Source organism: Haemaphysalis longicornis, unplaced genomic scaffold (assembly GCF_048455015.1).
Source record: "Haemaphysalis longicornis isolate Haplotype H1 unplaced genomic scaffold, Haemaphysalis longicornis Haplotype H1 scaffold_4, whole genome shotgun sequence".
NCBI lineage: Eukaryota > Metazoa > Arthropoda > Arachnida > Ixodida > Ixodidae > Haemaphysalis > Haemaphysalis longicornis.
The window spans coordinates 12411691-12426722 of record NW_027526361.1 but is presented as its reverse complement, the minus strand read 5'-3'; the positions used below and the strand labels follow the sequence as shown (position 1 = coordinate 12426722).

The following is a 15032-nucleotide window of genomic DNA, read 5'->3' as shown; positions in this document are numbered from 1 at the left end:
TAATAATCTTTGTGGCATCCTGGCGAAACACATTCGACATTTCTCTTTTTTTAATGTGTCTGGTTTTCAAAATACTTCGTTAAATCGGGAAGAGTGCTGAATCTATTTTGTTAGTCCAATCTCATAAAAGCATTGAGCTGTACAGGCACCTGCAGGGGAATTCGAATTTGTATGTTAGATTGGGAAGTTCGTGAGATCAAGTTTTGACTGTGTGCAGGGGCAGGTTATGCACGCAATAATACTGTATTTACTCGCGTAATCCTCGCACTCGCGTAATCCTCGCACCCCTAATGTGAGCCACCAAAACTTGGATTTTTTGGTTCCTCACATAATCCTCGCACCCCCAACTCTTTCAGCGGCGAAAGTTGCCTGCTCGCGAAACCCGCATGGTGCACGCGCTCTCCGACGCGCACCCTCTCCCGCCGCCTCTCCGTTCGCCGGAGGGCGCCGTGTATCCAAGGCCATCCACGCGCCCTAACAACCTGCATGGCTACTCCCTAACAGGCGCCCTAACACGCTACTCGCACTGTTCTTGAGCCAGTTTCGCGCATGTTTCGCGTGCGTGCAACTAGACGGTGTTCGCGCAGCCCGCTGCCGTGTCGTCGTGTCGCCGTCGTGTCGCCGTCGTGTCGCCGTCGTGGTCCCGTCGTGGTCCCGTCGTAAAGCGGCAGCAGTCAGTGAGTCACTCGCGTCAGTGGTGGATAGCTCGCTGCTATTTTGAGAACTTTTTGATCTCTTTGTTTTGTGCTTGGTGCTGCTTCGCACGGGGAAGAACGCCAGCTACACTGCCGCTTTCAAATTGAAAGCGAAAGAGTGCGCGATCGAACACGACAACTGTGCCGCAGGCAGGCACTTCAGCGTCACCGACTTTAACGTGCGTTACTGGAGTAGGGCACGCACATACGACGACGAGATAGGGCGCGCGCCAGAAATCAAAGGCAGCAATTTCATGATCGCTGATCGACGGGAGACTGTTTACGTTGTAAATAATAAAATAAAAAGAAATAGCTGCTGTTGGCAACACTGAGCTTACATATACAAAAAACGACCGCTACATTTAGCGGGATTGGCATAATGCAAATTGGCAACACTGTGCACTGAATTTTTTTTCCTCGCATAATTCTCGCACCCCTAACTTTGCATTGACTTTACCGAAAAAAAGTGCGAGGATTATGCGAGTAAATACGGTATGGTATCTTCAGCTCATCGGCAATTCACTGCAGGGTGAATGCCTCTCCTATACACTTCCAACCGCTCTTGCAAGTGTTAAGCCATGGACCTATTCAAACTAATCCCTGCACAATCATGCAATGAGATCTATTTCATTTATTTGGATTTGTTTCATACCCAATGGGAACAATTTACACACCCATTGAGGACAGCTAATATTTGGTAAATAGCCCAGTGTGACAGGAAGTGTGCTTGACATAGCCTGCAAGGCTGCCGATGTTTTGATGCAGTCATCGCTGCCTGACATGCAAGAGCAAGCCGGGGAACTCACCAGAGAAGCTTGCGAATGTCCGGATGAAGCTTCCAAATCGGTTCTGCTGCAGCCACTGGGACGTTTCACTGGCATTGGCTTCGGTTGACAGCTGAGAGATGGGCGGGGTCTGATAGTTCTGCTGGGGAAACAAGCGCAGAACTGCCAGTCAGCTTTGCTCTGTGCAATGAAGAGGCAATGGCTTTCAAGAGACATTTCCACTGCACTGGCTTGCGCCTCATCCACATTTCAATGAAGGCAAGAGTTCCCCGAGCAAAAGGTGACAGAAATACCCTCCTGTGGCGCACAAACAGAACAGACGTGAAAGCGCCCAACAGGGTTTAGCACTCCTACAGCTGTAGCCAACTAAAAAAGAATACACAAGAGACGTCACACTCCAAAGCTATAGTCACAATCCTTGCATATAGAAAGTCTATAACAATGGGTAGACGTTTGTCCGTTTTTTCAAGTTATCAAATACTTCACTATTTGATATTCATTTTCATTCATTTATTCATTTTTATTTCCTTAATAAGGACCCTACCGGGAAGTGTTACATAAAGGGCTAATACGCAGGAAAAGAAAACATTTGAACACATCAGTTTTCGTAACACAGGTGAGTTGTAATATTTGCTATCAAGGCTGATGGGCAGGTGGTTGAAACAATGAAGCAGGGAAGGTCGTTCAAATCTTTGGCTGTGCGGGGAAAAAAAAGGGGCCGAAAAGGTAACAGTTCTGGTACAGTAACAGGACACGTGAAGTGGATGGCCGGTGCAGTGTGAATAGTATGTCGGGGGGAGGATGCAAGGGGCTGCACTGAGTGAAGAATGAAAAATTTTGTGAAAGGGCCTTGACTCAAACACAGCAAATTCAAAACCATCAATTATTTCCCCGTATCAAATCGGTAGTTGATAATATAGAATATTTGAGATTTCCAAATGGCTCAAACTTTCGAAGCTCCTGGTTAAACAAGGCAGCATTATTGCTATCATCCTCACTGCCTTCAAACTGTCATCGAGAAATTAAAAAAAAAAAAAAAACACTTACGGCAACAATCCTGAGCTGTGCTGCACCTCATGCTTGACATACACACCTAGTATGTCATTTTTGATCATAAAAGCTAATAGATGTTCTGGAATGCATATAATGCCTTCACCACTAAGCAGCGAACTTGCTGCCTACGAGGCCTGTTAAAAGCAGCCCACCAGTTTCAAGTTTTCAATTGAAAGGTTCCCAAATACCCACATCATGCTTTATGGACATGTGCTGTAACAAAAGCAGATTCTGTGAAACATAGTTCATTTAAATCTTTCTATTTAATCTAGTGCTGAAGTAGATTGTGGTTATGTATTCATTGTGCATTGCAAGCATTATAGTTCTTGAATATATACCAGTTGCAAAGCACCACTTCAGTACACAGGCCGTATGAGCACTCCTGCTTCATTGCAAATAAAGAGCAAGTGGATTGGCACAATATTTAGGGGATTAAAGCTGAACTTTGCTAAACATTAACTTTGAGAACACCATTTGTTCCATAAAACTCGAATTTCAAATTAGGTAACACCAAATTAGGAAGTGGTTACTAATGTTTATTTGTAGGGCTGCTTGTGTTTGCACTTATGTCATGAGCATCTAACGCCAAGTGGTGTAATTTAATGTTCTTTTTTTTTTTGCTGGTAATCCTGTTAGAATGACAGATAAGCAGGAGTCCTTCATCAGCAAATGCAAGTCCTGGAATCCCTAGGGCTTTCCAAATTCCCCACACCACTTCTCATTTCTTATACCTCCGTTATCGCTCGGTATTTTGTTATTGATGCATTTCTTTTTCATTTGACTTCAAGTCGCTTCACGTGAGTTTGCACATAGTAGAGTTTATCGTTGATATACAGAAGTTGTTTAAAGTCAACACTTTACACCCCTACATCAACATTTCGCTTGTTCCAAAATTCGTATTTAGAAGGCACAAGCAATATTAGTTTACTTGCCAATAGTAAGCCCTCATTTATAACAGCATTGGAACCAATCTGCTACCACTCTTTTTCTGTTTATGGCACCAGATTCCCAGCTAAAATAAAATCAGTGTCATGGTGCACTTGCAAGAATGGGTATTGAATGACATTTCACTGCTCATCGAACATGTGCACATGCCAACCACTAATGTATAAGTATGCCAGCCACAGACGTTGAAAGGTGCGAGGGAAAGCAATTTGAGTAGCAAATATGGTACAAACACCCAATTAAAAAAAAAAAAAAAAAGGGAAAAAATGTGCAAGAGGAATTTGCCTTATGCACTGAAAGAACGCAGAGGAAGCACCGTTAGCCACTCCAAGAGTCTCCCTAGTTCCCTGCTAGCTACCTGCAAGAGTTACCTGACCTTTGTGCCGATCGGATGTCATAAAACTCTGGCAGACAATCAAGAACAGCAGTTAAGCTAGAACCGTGCAGTGTGTGTCGCTTATGCAAGTGAAAGGATGGCCGTTATGTGGCAGAGCTAGGCTGCACTTTATTTTCTTTTTCTATCTTTTCGTTGTTACTGTGGCACAGGGTGGGGGATGCAGCCCTAACATAACTGATAAAAAGCGGAGAGAGAAACCGTCTGCCGCTAGACCAAGGCAAAATGATAAAGCGACACAGCCAGCGACATGAAAGAGAGATGGTGGCCACAGATAAACAGCTTGCCGGCAGAAAGTAAAGCAGCCCTGACAAGGATTCCGGTATCTCCAGCAACTGCCTGTGTTGTCAGTGTCCTCCGATGTTCATGTGCTTTGCAGCAAGTCCGGGAGTGCTGCCTTGGGGACGCCCAAGTCACCCACGCTAGCGGCAATAGTTCTGCTTCAGATAGGGCAGCAAGGCGAATGGGAGACTGTCCCTCACTGTAAAGTTATTTAAATCATACTGCACCAAGCTTAGATTTTTCTAGATTTATATTAGAAAAAGTCCGTTTGTTATAGCAAGAATAAATATATGTGGGGTTCAGAAAGCATGAAGGCGGGCAGATACTGTAACTTTGTTATTAGTACCACGGATTTCATTATACACTGAAGTTCCCTATACTGAGATTCAAATGTGTTTTCTTTGATCAAGCAAAGCATCCAAATGCAGCACACATCCTTCCCCACCTCCCATAATGTTAAAATTCCAATGAAGGGCCATTGTTATAACAGTGTTGGGAAAGAACCGCAAATTTTTGGAGCTCTTGTTTTTTTTTTTTTTTTTTTTTTCTTAAGCATTCAGCAGATCCTGAATGTAACTGTTTAAGCCACACTAATCGACTCAAGGCAACCTGCAGGAAAGACTAATGCCATCCGGAACTTAAACCTTCGCATTACATCCTCGTCTTTATGTTGCCGTAAAATGAATGGAAGGTTGCAGTTCTGTGCAGTGGCTTTCTATCCTTGACAATTAATCAGAGCCTCAAAAATACAGTTCATCTGGCTGTTCATCATGTGCTGCTTGGCCCATGGGACATTATCCAGACTATTTGAAATGCAGAGTAATCACCTAAATACTTGTCACGTTGTGGTTTCTTCATTTCATTTGTAGCTCCACCTTACATCATAAGTTATTGCATTTTTGTTATTATCAAACACATTTTGTTGCGCTGCATTAATTATGTTGTCATATTTTAAACAATTTGCGTCAGCTTTTTACCTTTTTTTTATGAGCAATAAAAACAAATATACATACATGGGAGCCCCATTAGACAAATTAAAAATACTTGAATCCAACAACCTTCAATCTGTTTTGGAAAATCTGGTATTTCAGCAACTCCAATGGGCCGTCTTAAATGATGGCTTCTGCCACCTTGTCTCTGCTTGAATATTCTCTTGCTGTGTGTAATAGCTTTGACGAACTTATCTGCCCGCGCAAATTTTCAGTGCGAATAAAATGCACGTGTTGGCAGGGTAATTAGACAACAACTGCGGTCTTTACAAAGGCACATATGGCCTTTATCAGTAGGTATGAGCCCCGCAAATCTTACCGGTGATGAAAGTGATGCATCTGAAACCTCCAGCACATCACTGGTTGAGCTGCCAGGTGTCCCAGGGTTCCTGCATGATACACAAAGGTAAACAACGACAACAAAAGGGGAGGAGTAGTGCTAGGCAGCAAAGATGACAATAAACATTTGGGACTAAAGCAGACTAGCTTGTGGCCCTTCATGTTCCTTTGTGCTATTTCAAAGCATTTACTTCCAACACACTGCTTTGGTTAAGCTTGGTGTCACATCGTGTGTCATGCCCTCAAGTATGTCGGCCACAAGAAATGATTCGAATCAAACTGTTTGGGCTCTCGTGTGTTGCCCTGTCACAGCAAGCAAGAAAAGCTAGCTATTCACTTCAACCATGACAAACCTGACTTATGACTGCATTCGATAAACTAAAGAGGGCACAGTCTTAATACTTTCACACAAAAGTAGAGGGAGGAAAGAACAATGCCCTACGTTATAAACACGGGGTGTTGCACATGTAATATGAAGAGTTTAAACTATTTATCTTTATGCAAGCCATTTGATTGTTCAAGGCAGAATTTTAAACATAGGCTGCATTTTCTGGCCAGTGACAGCATTTACCTGGCTATTCCGCAGTCTAATGAAACCAGCTCTTGCCTATGAGGCATGTTACCATTGCCCTTGCCAGTGTGGATGAGTGGTACCCTCCATTCAAAGGGAAAAGAAACATACAGGTGCCACCTGTCAACGCAGACTGGTCAGGGGATGCTGTGAAAAGTGCCCCCTAGACCCCAGCTGGTAACTATTAGATCGTAAAATAACAAAAAAACGCTGTTACTCATCTTAGAGTTGGTGAAGGCTAGACGCTTAACAGCTGAGAATATCCCCAGCCCCTTCCTTCATGCTCAATGCTGTGCTCCTTCACTTCCAAACACTGATTGGTAACGATGAATTCCGCTGAAGAGTGACCAAGCCACTTTTGTTGATAATGAAGCCTTAGATTAGCCAACAAGTTCATCGAACATTCAAAAAATGACATCACAAAGAAGCTCAGTGTGCCCTAGTTCAATACTCGCAAAAGTACTGCTAGAGGAAGAACTCAAACTCACCACTAAACTAGGAAGTTTCATTGCAGGTTTGATGCACATGCGAAAAACTCAGCATGTGCTAATATATTAACAGTTTCTCCTGTTTATGAAGAATGCTTCATTGACTTTCAAAGCTGTGACCCTAAAACTTCGTCTGATCATTCTGCAATAAATAAATTAAAGCAGCAAATATGGCACCATGAAATATATATATAAAAATCTGGGCATAATACTACTATAAGGGTTTTTGCAATACCAGTGCTCGTCCAGTGGTACACGGACAATCCCCAGACAAAAAATTGAGAAAGCATTAAGCCTTTGGACAACTGTGAGGCGAATTCGAATTTGTCCGTCAACTAGAGAAATCTGCAAAATCAAATTTCATAAAACTGAGGTTCAACTGCACGTGCCATGTGGCACCACTTGCACGTCCCCACTGGAAGTATGTTGTGCCTGCAAAGGATTTAATTAGCAACAAGGCAAACAATGGCCTCGCACTGCCAAACTCGGTGCAAGAAAATGAATAATAGTAATTTTGTTTAAGAATACGAGCTTTTGCATAATAGCCCTTCATTGGTGGAGCCAAACCACCTGTCATTTTTTAGTTTTAGGCTTGCAGTACATTCAAATTTGCAACCCCCCACCTTTTTTTAACCAAGGCATCAATCAGCCATTTTATACAAGCTGCCCGGTAAAAACTTTTAGCGAGAGTAGGAAAATGCCTCCAGGCATCAACTTCATATCTTCGTCTTTCCCAATTATCTACCCTAATTAGATGCAGTTTGCATTAAACTTCACTGGTTATTCCACCACGGCCACCTTTTGGCTGACGCAAGTTGTGTGCTGTCTTCATGGCCCCAGTGATGACCACACTTGAAATGCCCCTTTTTCTCCACTTCAGAAAAGAGAGCACCTCCCGAGTTGACTCCAAATGCTAATACAGGAGTCGAGGAGCGCCCCCTTTTCAACTTTCAGACTGGCTCCACCCCACCGCCCCTTAATTCTGTGCAGTAAAAAAAAGAGGAAGGATAAAGAGGGGAGGGGCACCCACTGGTCCGGCAGGAATGCCTCGGCCGCGCTGCTGTTGCCCTGCGGCGAGTAGCTGGTGCTGCTGGGCCGCTGCTGCGGGGGCTGGGGTGGGGACACCGAGCTGGGGGGTGGCGGGGGCGGGGGCGGCGGGGGGGGAGTGGCCGCCGCCTTGGTCCCACTGGCCAGCACGGTCACCACTGGCACCACTGGCAGGATGGACGGGGCTGCCAGGGCAGAGGGACTCGCGGCACCACTGTTGCTGTTGCCACTGGCACTCAGCGGCGGGCTGGCCAGGGCAAAGGTCGACGGGTCCGTGTTGCACTGCACAGTGCACGCACAATCCCTCCCCTTCAGCGACAGGTCCAAGTGGAGTTCCCACAGCCAACAAATACCTTTTCTATTTTTTTTTTTTTGCTAAGCCCCTTAACAAAGAAAATCTTGTCACAGAGACAAAAGTTACGACTGCGCTCTCCTCCCCTACCCTATCCCACCTTCTACACTTTTTTCACCCCCTTCTTTCACTTTAAAAAATCGCTGCGCACAGAAAAAAAACAAAACCCCAAAGAGGATGCAAGTGAAATATGCTGTTGGGCATATTGCCGCAAGAAAAACAGCACTACAAACCACAACAGAAAAAACGAAGAACGTTCTTCATTTTTTCTGTCGTGGTTTTTAGTACTCTTTTTCTTGAAGGATGTAAGTGCCTCTACTACTCCGTAGATGGTGCCAGCTGTCAGAGAGAACTTAGAAAGTGTCAAATTTGAATAGAAAAACGTCAAAATTTGAACATAGTATACTATAAATTTGAATAGGAGCAGGCACAGGCAGGAAAGTGTTAAGAAGGACACGTGCTGCAACTGGCTTACTTTCTCTTTACTCTAGCTCTCTGCCTTAGTGGCACCTGCTTACAGTGTTTTTCATGGACATATGCAACAACTCATAACATGCACACCAGTGCTGTTGGTAACTCCATTCAACTGAACTTCTGCACTGATTTTGCTACCATTGAAAAATTGTTACTACAGCTCTGAAGACCCACCAGCTCTTGCTCTCCATGCTTACAAAAAACTGTGGTTGATTCCTCTGTCATAGGAATCGGTAAAATATTAAAGTGAAATGTGCAGTGAAATCTGCAGCTGAGCATAATTTGTGGGTCGGCGGCTGTCTTGTGGGTGTGCTTGGCGAGCGCCGTCCTTCTGGCGGGTCACTTCGGCAAAGGTGTACTGGCATCATTTCCGTGACAGATATGACGTCAGTGAATTTTCGTGTATCCCGGCATACAACACTTTCGTGTTAAAATATAAAACCCGAAAATGAACAACCCTATGTATAACGTACTCTTTAGTGCTAAAAGTTGCTTCCCCACAAGAAGACCCTGTGTGCAAGGGTGCACCCTTCACAGGCCGCTTACTTCGTTGTACTGGCGTCATTTCTGTGACGGATATGACATCACCGAAATTCTGGTGTATTCCAAAATAAAACACTTTCATGTTAAAAGTATGCTCCATGCTTGCTGTTCATCCTTTACTTACCTCCTTGAAGACGGTGCAATCGTATGATGGCTGGTGTTTCTCCTGGAGTAGGACAGAGAGGTCAGAAGCATTAGATGAGCATATATACGACGCAAGGCATATACACCATGCAAGTATATACACCATGCAAGGCATATACACCATGCAAGTATAGACGTTTTCTGCCCCTCTTCCCATTCTTGCCTGTACATTTAACAACGTATGGGTACGAGCTAGTTGGTACTCCATCTAAACACCGTAGAGCGCAGTAGGCAAGACAAAGGATGAAGGCGACATGGACGAGCGCTACATGTTAAGAAGGACACGGACGTCCGTGTTGCCTTCATCCTTTGTCTTGCCTACTGCACTCTACAGTGTTTAGATGGTTACCTGTACAACCAGTGTCTCAAGAAAACTTAAAATTGAACCTTGCAGGAACATTTTCCAGTGCCATTTAGGCAACCTAACCAAATGAATTCAAAGAAGTATTGTTGCACATCTTGTCTTAAGCTTAGCTTAGTACTTTTTTCTTTCACAGCCTGCCTCTTACGTACACAAGAGCCCCAAGTGAGTCAGGCATTTCAGCTACCATTGTGCAGTTATTGAGAGACGGCTCCCCCCTGCACCCACCTGCTCGGACAGGGGCCTCTTGACCATCTTTTCACGGTCCGTCTTGTGCTTCCGGTCAGCACCTTTTGGCTGCAAAAGGCACACAGTTTTGCACATGTCTCCCAAGGTCCTGCCATGGCGCTGCTATGTTGCTTGGCACTGCTTGCTAGGCACCACACAAAGCTTGCTCAAACTTGAAAGCAGGCAAAAGCAAGGACACAGCCACCCAGCTTTTTTGGAACACGAGTGTCCTTGGACGTTATTCTATCAGGCAGCCATCACTGTGCTCTGCGCACACTCACCCCAGAGTAGGCGTGAGCATTGTAACTACAGTTGAACCTAAATACAGTCAAATACCACTTGAAAGAAACTGACGAGACGTGCAAAAAATTTCGTTGAAGCAAAAATTTGTAGTCGCGAAATCTGCCCCAACACCACAAAAGGGCAAGAAAAATATGTCTGTACATTATTCACATCATAGATTGTATGATGAAATCTTTAGAAAAAAGAGTAATGTGAAATTACGTAGTGTGTATTTGGATAACAACCCTACCAGTGGTTATCAAACTGCCTTTTACCCGCACATAAAGAGTGAGTTACCTGGGAAAAAACTGCACTCGCAAAACATTCTGCTGTGCAACAAGGCACATCTACCAAGCTGACTACTTGCCCATAGCTATTAGGTCATCAGAAGCCCCTGCTCATTTGAGGCAGAAGCAGTGCCCGTTATTTCAATCTTCTGACTGGGCACCACAGCATCTGACCTTACAAGGAAAGCGTGTGCTCGCGATAAACTTGGGATGATGCAGGGCTAAGACTAAACAGAAAAACATTATTTTTGCTACTGATTTTGGAGAACGGTAGAAGGAAAACTCCAATTGCAGCTTCTCACAACGCGCACATCACAGGGCAGCACCAGTAGTGTTCATCCACGTGATTTCAACTGATACCGGATTGGCTGTTGGCTGTAGCTGTGGCTTAGCAAACAGGCCCTGCGCCCTGAATATGTAAAAAGCTACAGATGACTGGCATTATACTTATTTTATTGCAAAATAAATGTTCTCACTGAGTGAAAATTTTGTTGAAGCAAAAACAAGGCTAACAAATTGTTTGTTGCGGCAAGGACTTTTTTGCACTGACTTCTATGGCTAGCTGACGAGGAATCAGAAACATTTCATTGAAAGGGAAATTTCGCTGAAGCGGAGTTCGTTGTAGCGGGGTTCGACTGTATATCGAACTTGGATATATCGAATTATTGCATACATCAAACAGTCTAAGCATCCCCTCGAAAATCCCATGTGAAAGTATAGGCCTTTTGTACGCATGTATCGAGCTCCCATTCACTAGCACATTCGATACATTAAATGCCGCGCCACAGGTGCCCCAAAAAGTGTGCTTCTTCTGAAAAAGTTGTGGAAGTGGTAACACTTAGAATAAAACTAAGTAGGACTTGGAACACTTGGGACAAACTTAAAGATAACACTTAGGACCAACTTCATATGCCACTTTTTACATGATACAAGTGTTGTTCTAACAACACGTACTAGGAAGGCACTTGTCTAGTGTCACAAAGTGGTATGGTGAAAATGACCTCACGCATACTTACGATGACACAAAAAAGTAACGAGGAACACTAAACAAGTTTCCCAAACATTAAGCACTATAATGGGTTTGCAAAGGGTGTCCCACGTAACTTGAGTGCTAAAAATAGGAGACTTCTTTCTTCTCAACTAACTCCCGACCTCCATCCCAAGATGGCCCGTTCGTGCAAGCAGTGGATGGCATGCGTGACCAGCCCGGGCAGCCAGCTACAACCAAAGCATCTTGGACTGGGGATACCCACCACAGGGCAGATGTCCTGCCATCAGCACCTGATGCTCGATTATTGAAGTTTATTCACTCACTCATTCTAGGAATCACCTCAGCAACCGAGTCCCTTCATTTACGCCAAGACCCACTGTTCCACTGCTGCATACCCATGGGCAGGCGGCCCATACCTTGAACACCTTGACCTGGCAGGAAGCCGTGTGGAGTCGCTGTGGGGGGCCATCGCCGTGGGAGTAGGTCTCAATGACGATCCGGAAGGGCACCCCTTTCTCCCCACCGTGCTTCTTGGGCGTGAACTCGGTGCTGATGCAGTTCAGCTGCAAGCCACCCCACTCATCAAAGACCTTGTTCATCCGAGCTTAAAGGTCACATCACTTGTAGTACACTCCACACTTGATTGAAACTGCTTTGGTCGTTTACAGACAAATGATTCAGGCTGCCACCTCTCCTCCCTCTTTCCATTTTTTTCTTCCCATCTCCTTCCAGTGGTCTGCCAGGGTAACAGGGTGGCTACCGAGAGACGAGACTAGAAGAAGGGGAAGGCTGCTCGCTCGATAATACAGCTAGGCATTTTTTTGTACAACATGAATCCTCAGTTCTGAATGCTCACAAATAGCATTTGCCAAAATCATTTCACGACCCTTTTAAACCAGGTACACCAATCACCCTTCACCATTTGGAACGTCTGATGTCACAAACCACAGTGGGGTTGCATTTTTTTTTGCCCTTTCAGCATTTCCTACGTTGCTAAACTTCCGTTGCTGACAGTGGTAGAATTTGCATCCTCAGCCATGTTTTCTGCTGATAGAGGCCTCTAGTGCGAAGATCTATGCAAATAAACAAAAAAAAAAAAAAAAAAAAAACGTGTGCAGCCTACTCACCCGCACAAAGACACCCGTCTCCTTGGTTGGGTCCCACAGGAACTCGCAGAAGTGCACCTTGCTTGGCGTGTTGACCACATCGTAGACACCGTAAGACAAGGGCACATCTGGAAGCCACAGAAGGGAAATGAAACAACGGTGAGAACAGTACGGACACGTACAGGTCCACCCCCCCGAGTGCGCCACATGCTTACCGGCTTCCAGTATCCTCTCGCCCGGCCTCTGCCTGGTCCACTGGGCAATCTGCTCCTTCTCCATGTACTGCAGCCGCCGCTCTTGGAAGCCAATGCGAATGGTGCTCTGTTGGGAGACCGGAGCAAGTGTCACACCTAATAAAATCTTCCGCTCATTCAGGCTCAGGACAAGGTGGGAATCATTCGCTGGGTGCATTGTACAAGCCCGCTAGAACGATGACACCAATGAAGGACAGCTTGTCCTATGCCTTTCCCAGTTTTGAATAAAAACATTGAACAGTGTTTGTTTCATGTTAGCCATTCAGTCACTCACTCGATCATCTCGATCTAAGATGCTACTCGTTCAGAGAGATTTCCACAGGCTTTTAATTTCTGTTGTCCTAAATTGGTTTCTAATAGTAGTATATTAGTATATTAAATAGTACTATATCAAAGAGTATTTAAAGTCTCAACTCAGCCACAACAGCAAAAACCAACATTTGAAGTTTAAGCAAAACAACTGGGTTTGTCCCACTTAAATGGAGCCGAGCCTCTGCACACTAATGCCAGACCGGTAGGATTGATGAAAATGTTGTCTGGAACCAACCTTCAGCATTTTCCCCCTCATTTCAGTGAGGTCACCCAGTTTCTTGAGCTTGATCTCATACGACTGACCTGCAAGGTGCAAAAAGACACAAAGGCTCAGAAAAATTTCTTCCCACATACCAACCAATATTTCCCAGGCACGAGTCGTGTTTTGGCTTGCAAAATGGTGTTCATTGACAAATTTTGCAACTGGCCTTACGATTTCTGGTGTGTGGTAAAAAAAACCTGCAGGCACCACTAACCACCCGTGTACAAAGTTAAGTTCTTCCAAAATTTAGCATGATTGGTGCTAAATTGTGATGTTCAAAAACGACAAATAATTGAAAAACTTGATTAACAATGCATCACAAAGCACACGAAGCTAAAACCCGTTACAGAGCCCCCTCCTCTGCCTCATGCATGTGAAGAAAGTCAGTAGCTCCTATGCACGTAGCTTCCAAGGAACTTCTGTGCATGTCTATTTTTCTTGGAAATACAAATGTGCCTATCGCCGGCAGATGGCGCCACCTGTTTGCTAAGAAATAGCAGGGCACGAGTTTCATACCCGCATTGTTTCCTTCCTGTCCCAAAATAAACTGATTTCAAGGTCACTGCATTTCTGCATTTTTTTTCAATCACTGCACGTTTCATGTTTTAGGTATCCCAGCTCACCCTGGTTGAGATAGGTCATGGTCTCCTCGTGCATCTTGGTGGCAATGGAGGTGGCCGCACCGAGAAAGTACTGGAAGCCACCCCCCGCCAGCTCACCCCCCACGCGAGCCAGGGGCAGGGAGGCCAGGGGGCCCGCGGGGGGATAAACGGCCAGCCGCAGGTCGGGGGCCGACGAGCTGTGCCGAGGGTAGCGGCTGCATCGCAAGCCCAGGGAACAATCAGCCCTCGTGCCAGTAATCGGCGCTCGGAGTGAGCTCACTCAAAGCCCCTGCATCCCATCCTACCGATAGAACACCTATATCGGCAACTTCATCACATTCCGAGCTTCGGCTATGATTTTCGTGGCACGCTGACCTCTGCCGCAACCCATTCACCATAATCACCAACAGCCTACTCAGGCCCACTGCAGGGCGAAGGCCTCTCCCATTAACTTCCAACCGTTCCTGTCCTGCGCCACTCGAGTCCAATGTTGGCCACCGAATTTCTCCATTTCATCCCTCCATCTTGTTATTGGCCTTCCCTTTCTTCTAGACCCATGGTGCCAAAAGAAAAAAGTTATGCTCCTTTGTTCTTTATGAGAGAAATTTGGAAGGGCCCAACATGGCAGGTTGCGCCCACTGTCAAGTGGTTTCGACCAGCCCCGAATGTGCTCGCTCACATCACAGCTGACAAACTCAAAATGTTACATAAACGCCAGAAGGCTGATGAACCAGTTTCTGACCCTTTCTTTCTTTCTTTCTGCTTCTTGTGAAACGTACAAGACACATTCCCGGTTTTTCTCAGTTAGTCGCACACAACTGCACCTTACCACTGGTGTAAAACTTCGCAAACTCTATGGGTGCTGAAAAACAGCCCCGAAGAGAAAAAAAATAACATGATTACACCAAGGCGACACAACCTTAGTCAATGTTCAACTAAGCAATTATGATGATTGTCCAATAGCAATACTTCATCGACACATTCTACAGTTGTCACTTCAAAACATGTAACCTTCAGAGCAGGGACTGTGGATGGGGATGTGCCCACTACACACGGGGCTATCGATCCGGGGTATACGACCCTCCAGGCATACTAGTAAAGCATTAACCTTGCCATTTTTGCTCAATCAATCATGTGGATACCTGTCACGTGCATAGTCATGGGTCTGGGACAGCAAAGGCACGTATTTTCAGTGTTGCGGCTTCCAGCTGTGAAAATACAAGGCCTAGTGATGTTTCCTCTGCCT

General features: G+C 45.2%; 1 protein-coding gene across 2 annotated transcripts in view; it reads right to left on the bottom strand.

Moving 5' to 3' along the window:
- The window catches only part of Gem (transcription factor CP2 like gemini), a 39557-nt gene that overhangs the window by 13525 nt on the left and 11000 nt on the right, over positions 1-15032 (bottom strand). Inside the window, exons 6-15 of one of the 2 annotated variants that reach the window (XM_077706003.1) lie at positions 13808-14001; positions 13158-13225; positions 12572-12677; positions 12378-12484; positions 11667-11813; positions 9691-9759; positions 9082-9123; positions 7572-7870; positions 5463-5532; positions 1502-1619 (exon numbers count right to left, since the gene is read on the bottom strand). In XM_077706003.1, coding sequence (XP_077562129.1) covers positions 1502-1619; positions 5463-5532; positions 7572-7870; positions 9082-9123; positions 9691-9759; positions 11667-11813; positions 12378-12484; positions 12572-12677; positions 13158-13225; positions 13808-14001 — 1220 coding nt within the window. Of the gene's footprint in view, positions 1-1501; positions 1623-5462; positions 5533-7571; positions 7871-9081; positions 9124-9690; positions 9760-11666; positions 11814-12377; positions 12485-12571; positions 12678-13157; positions 13226-13807; positions 14002-15032 lie in introns of both variants that reach the window. The other variant, XM_077706002.1, reaches the window with a different exon arrangement.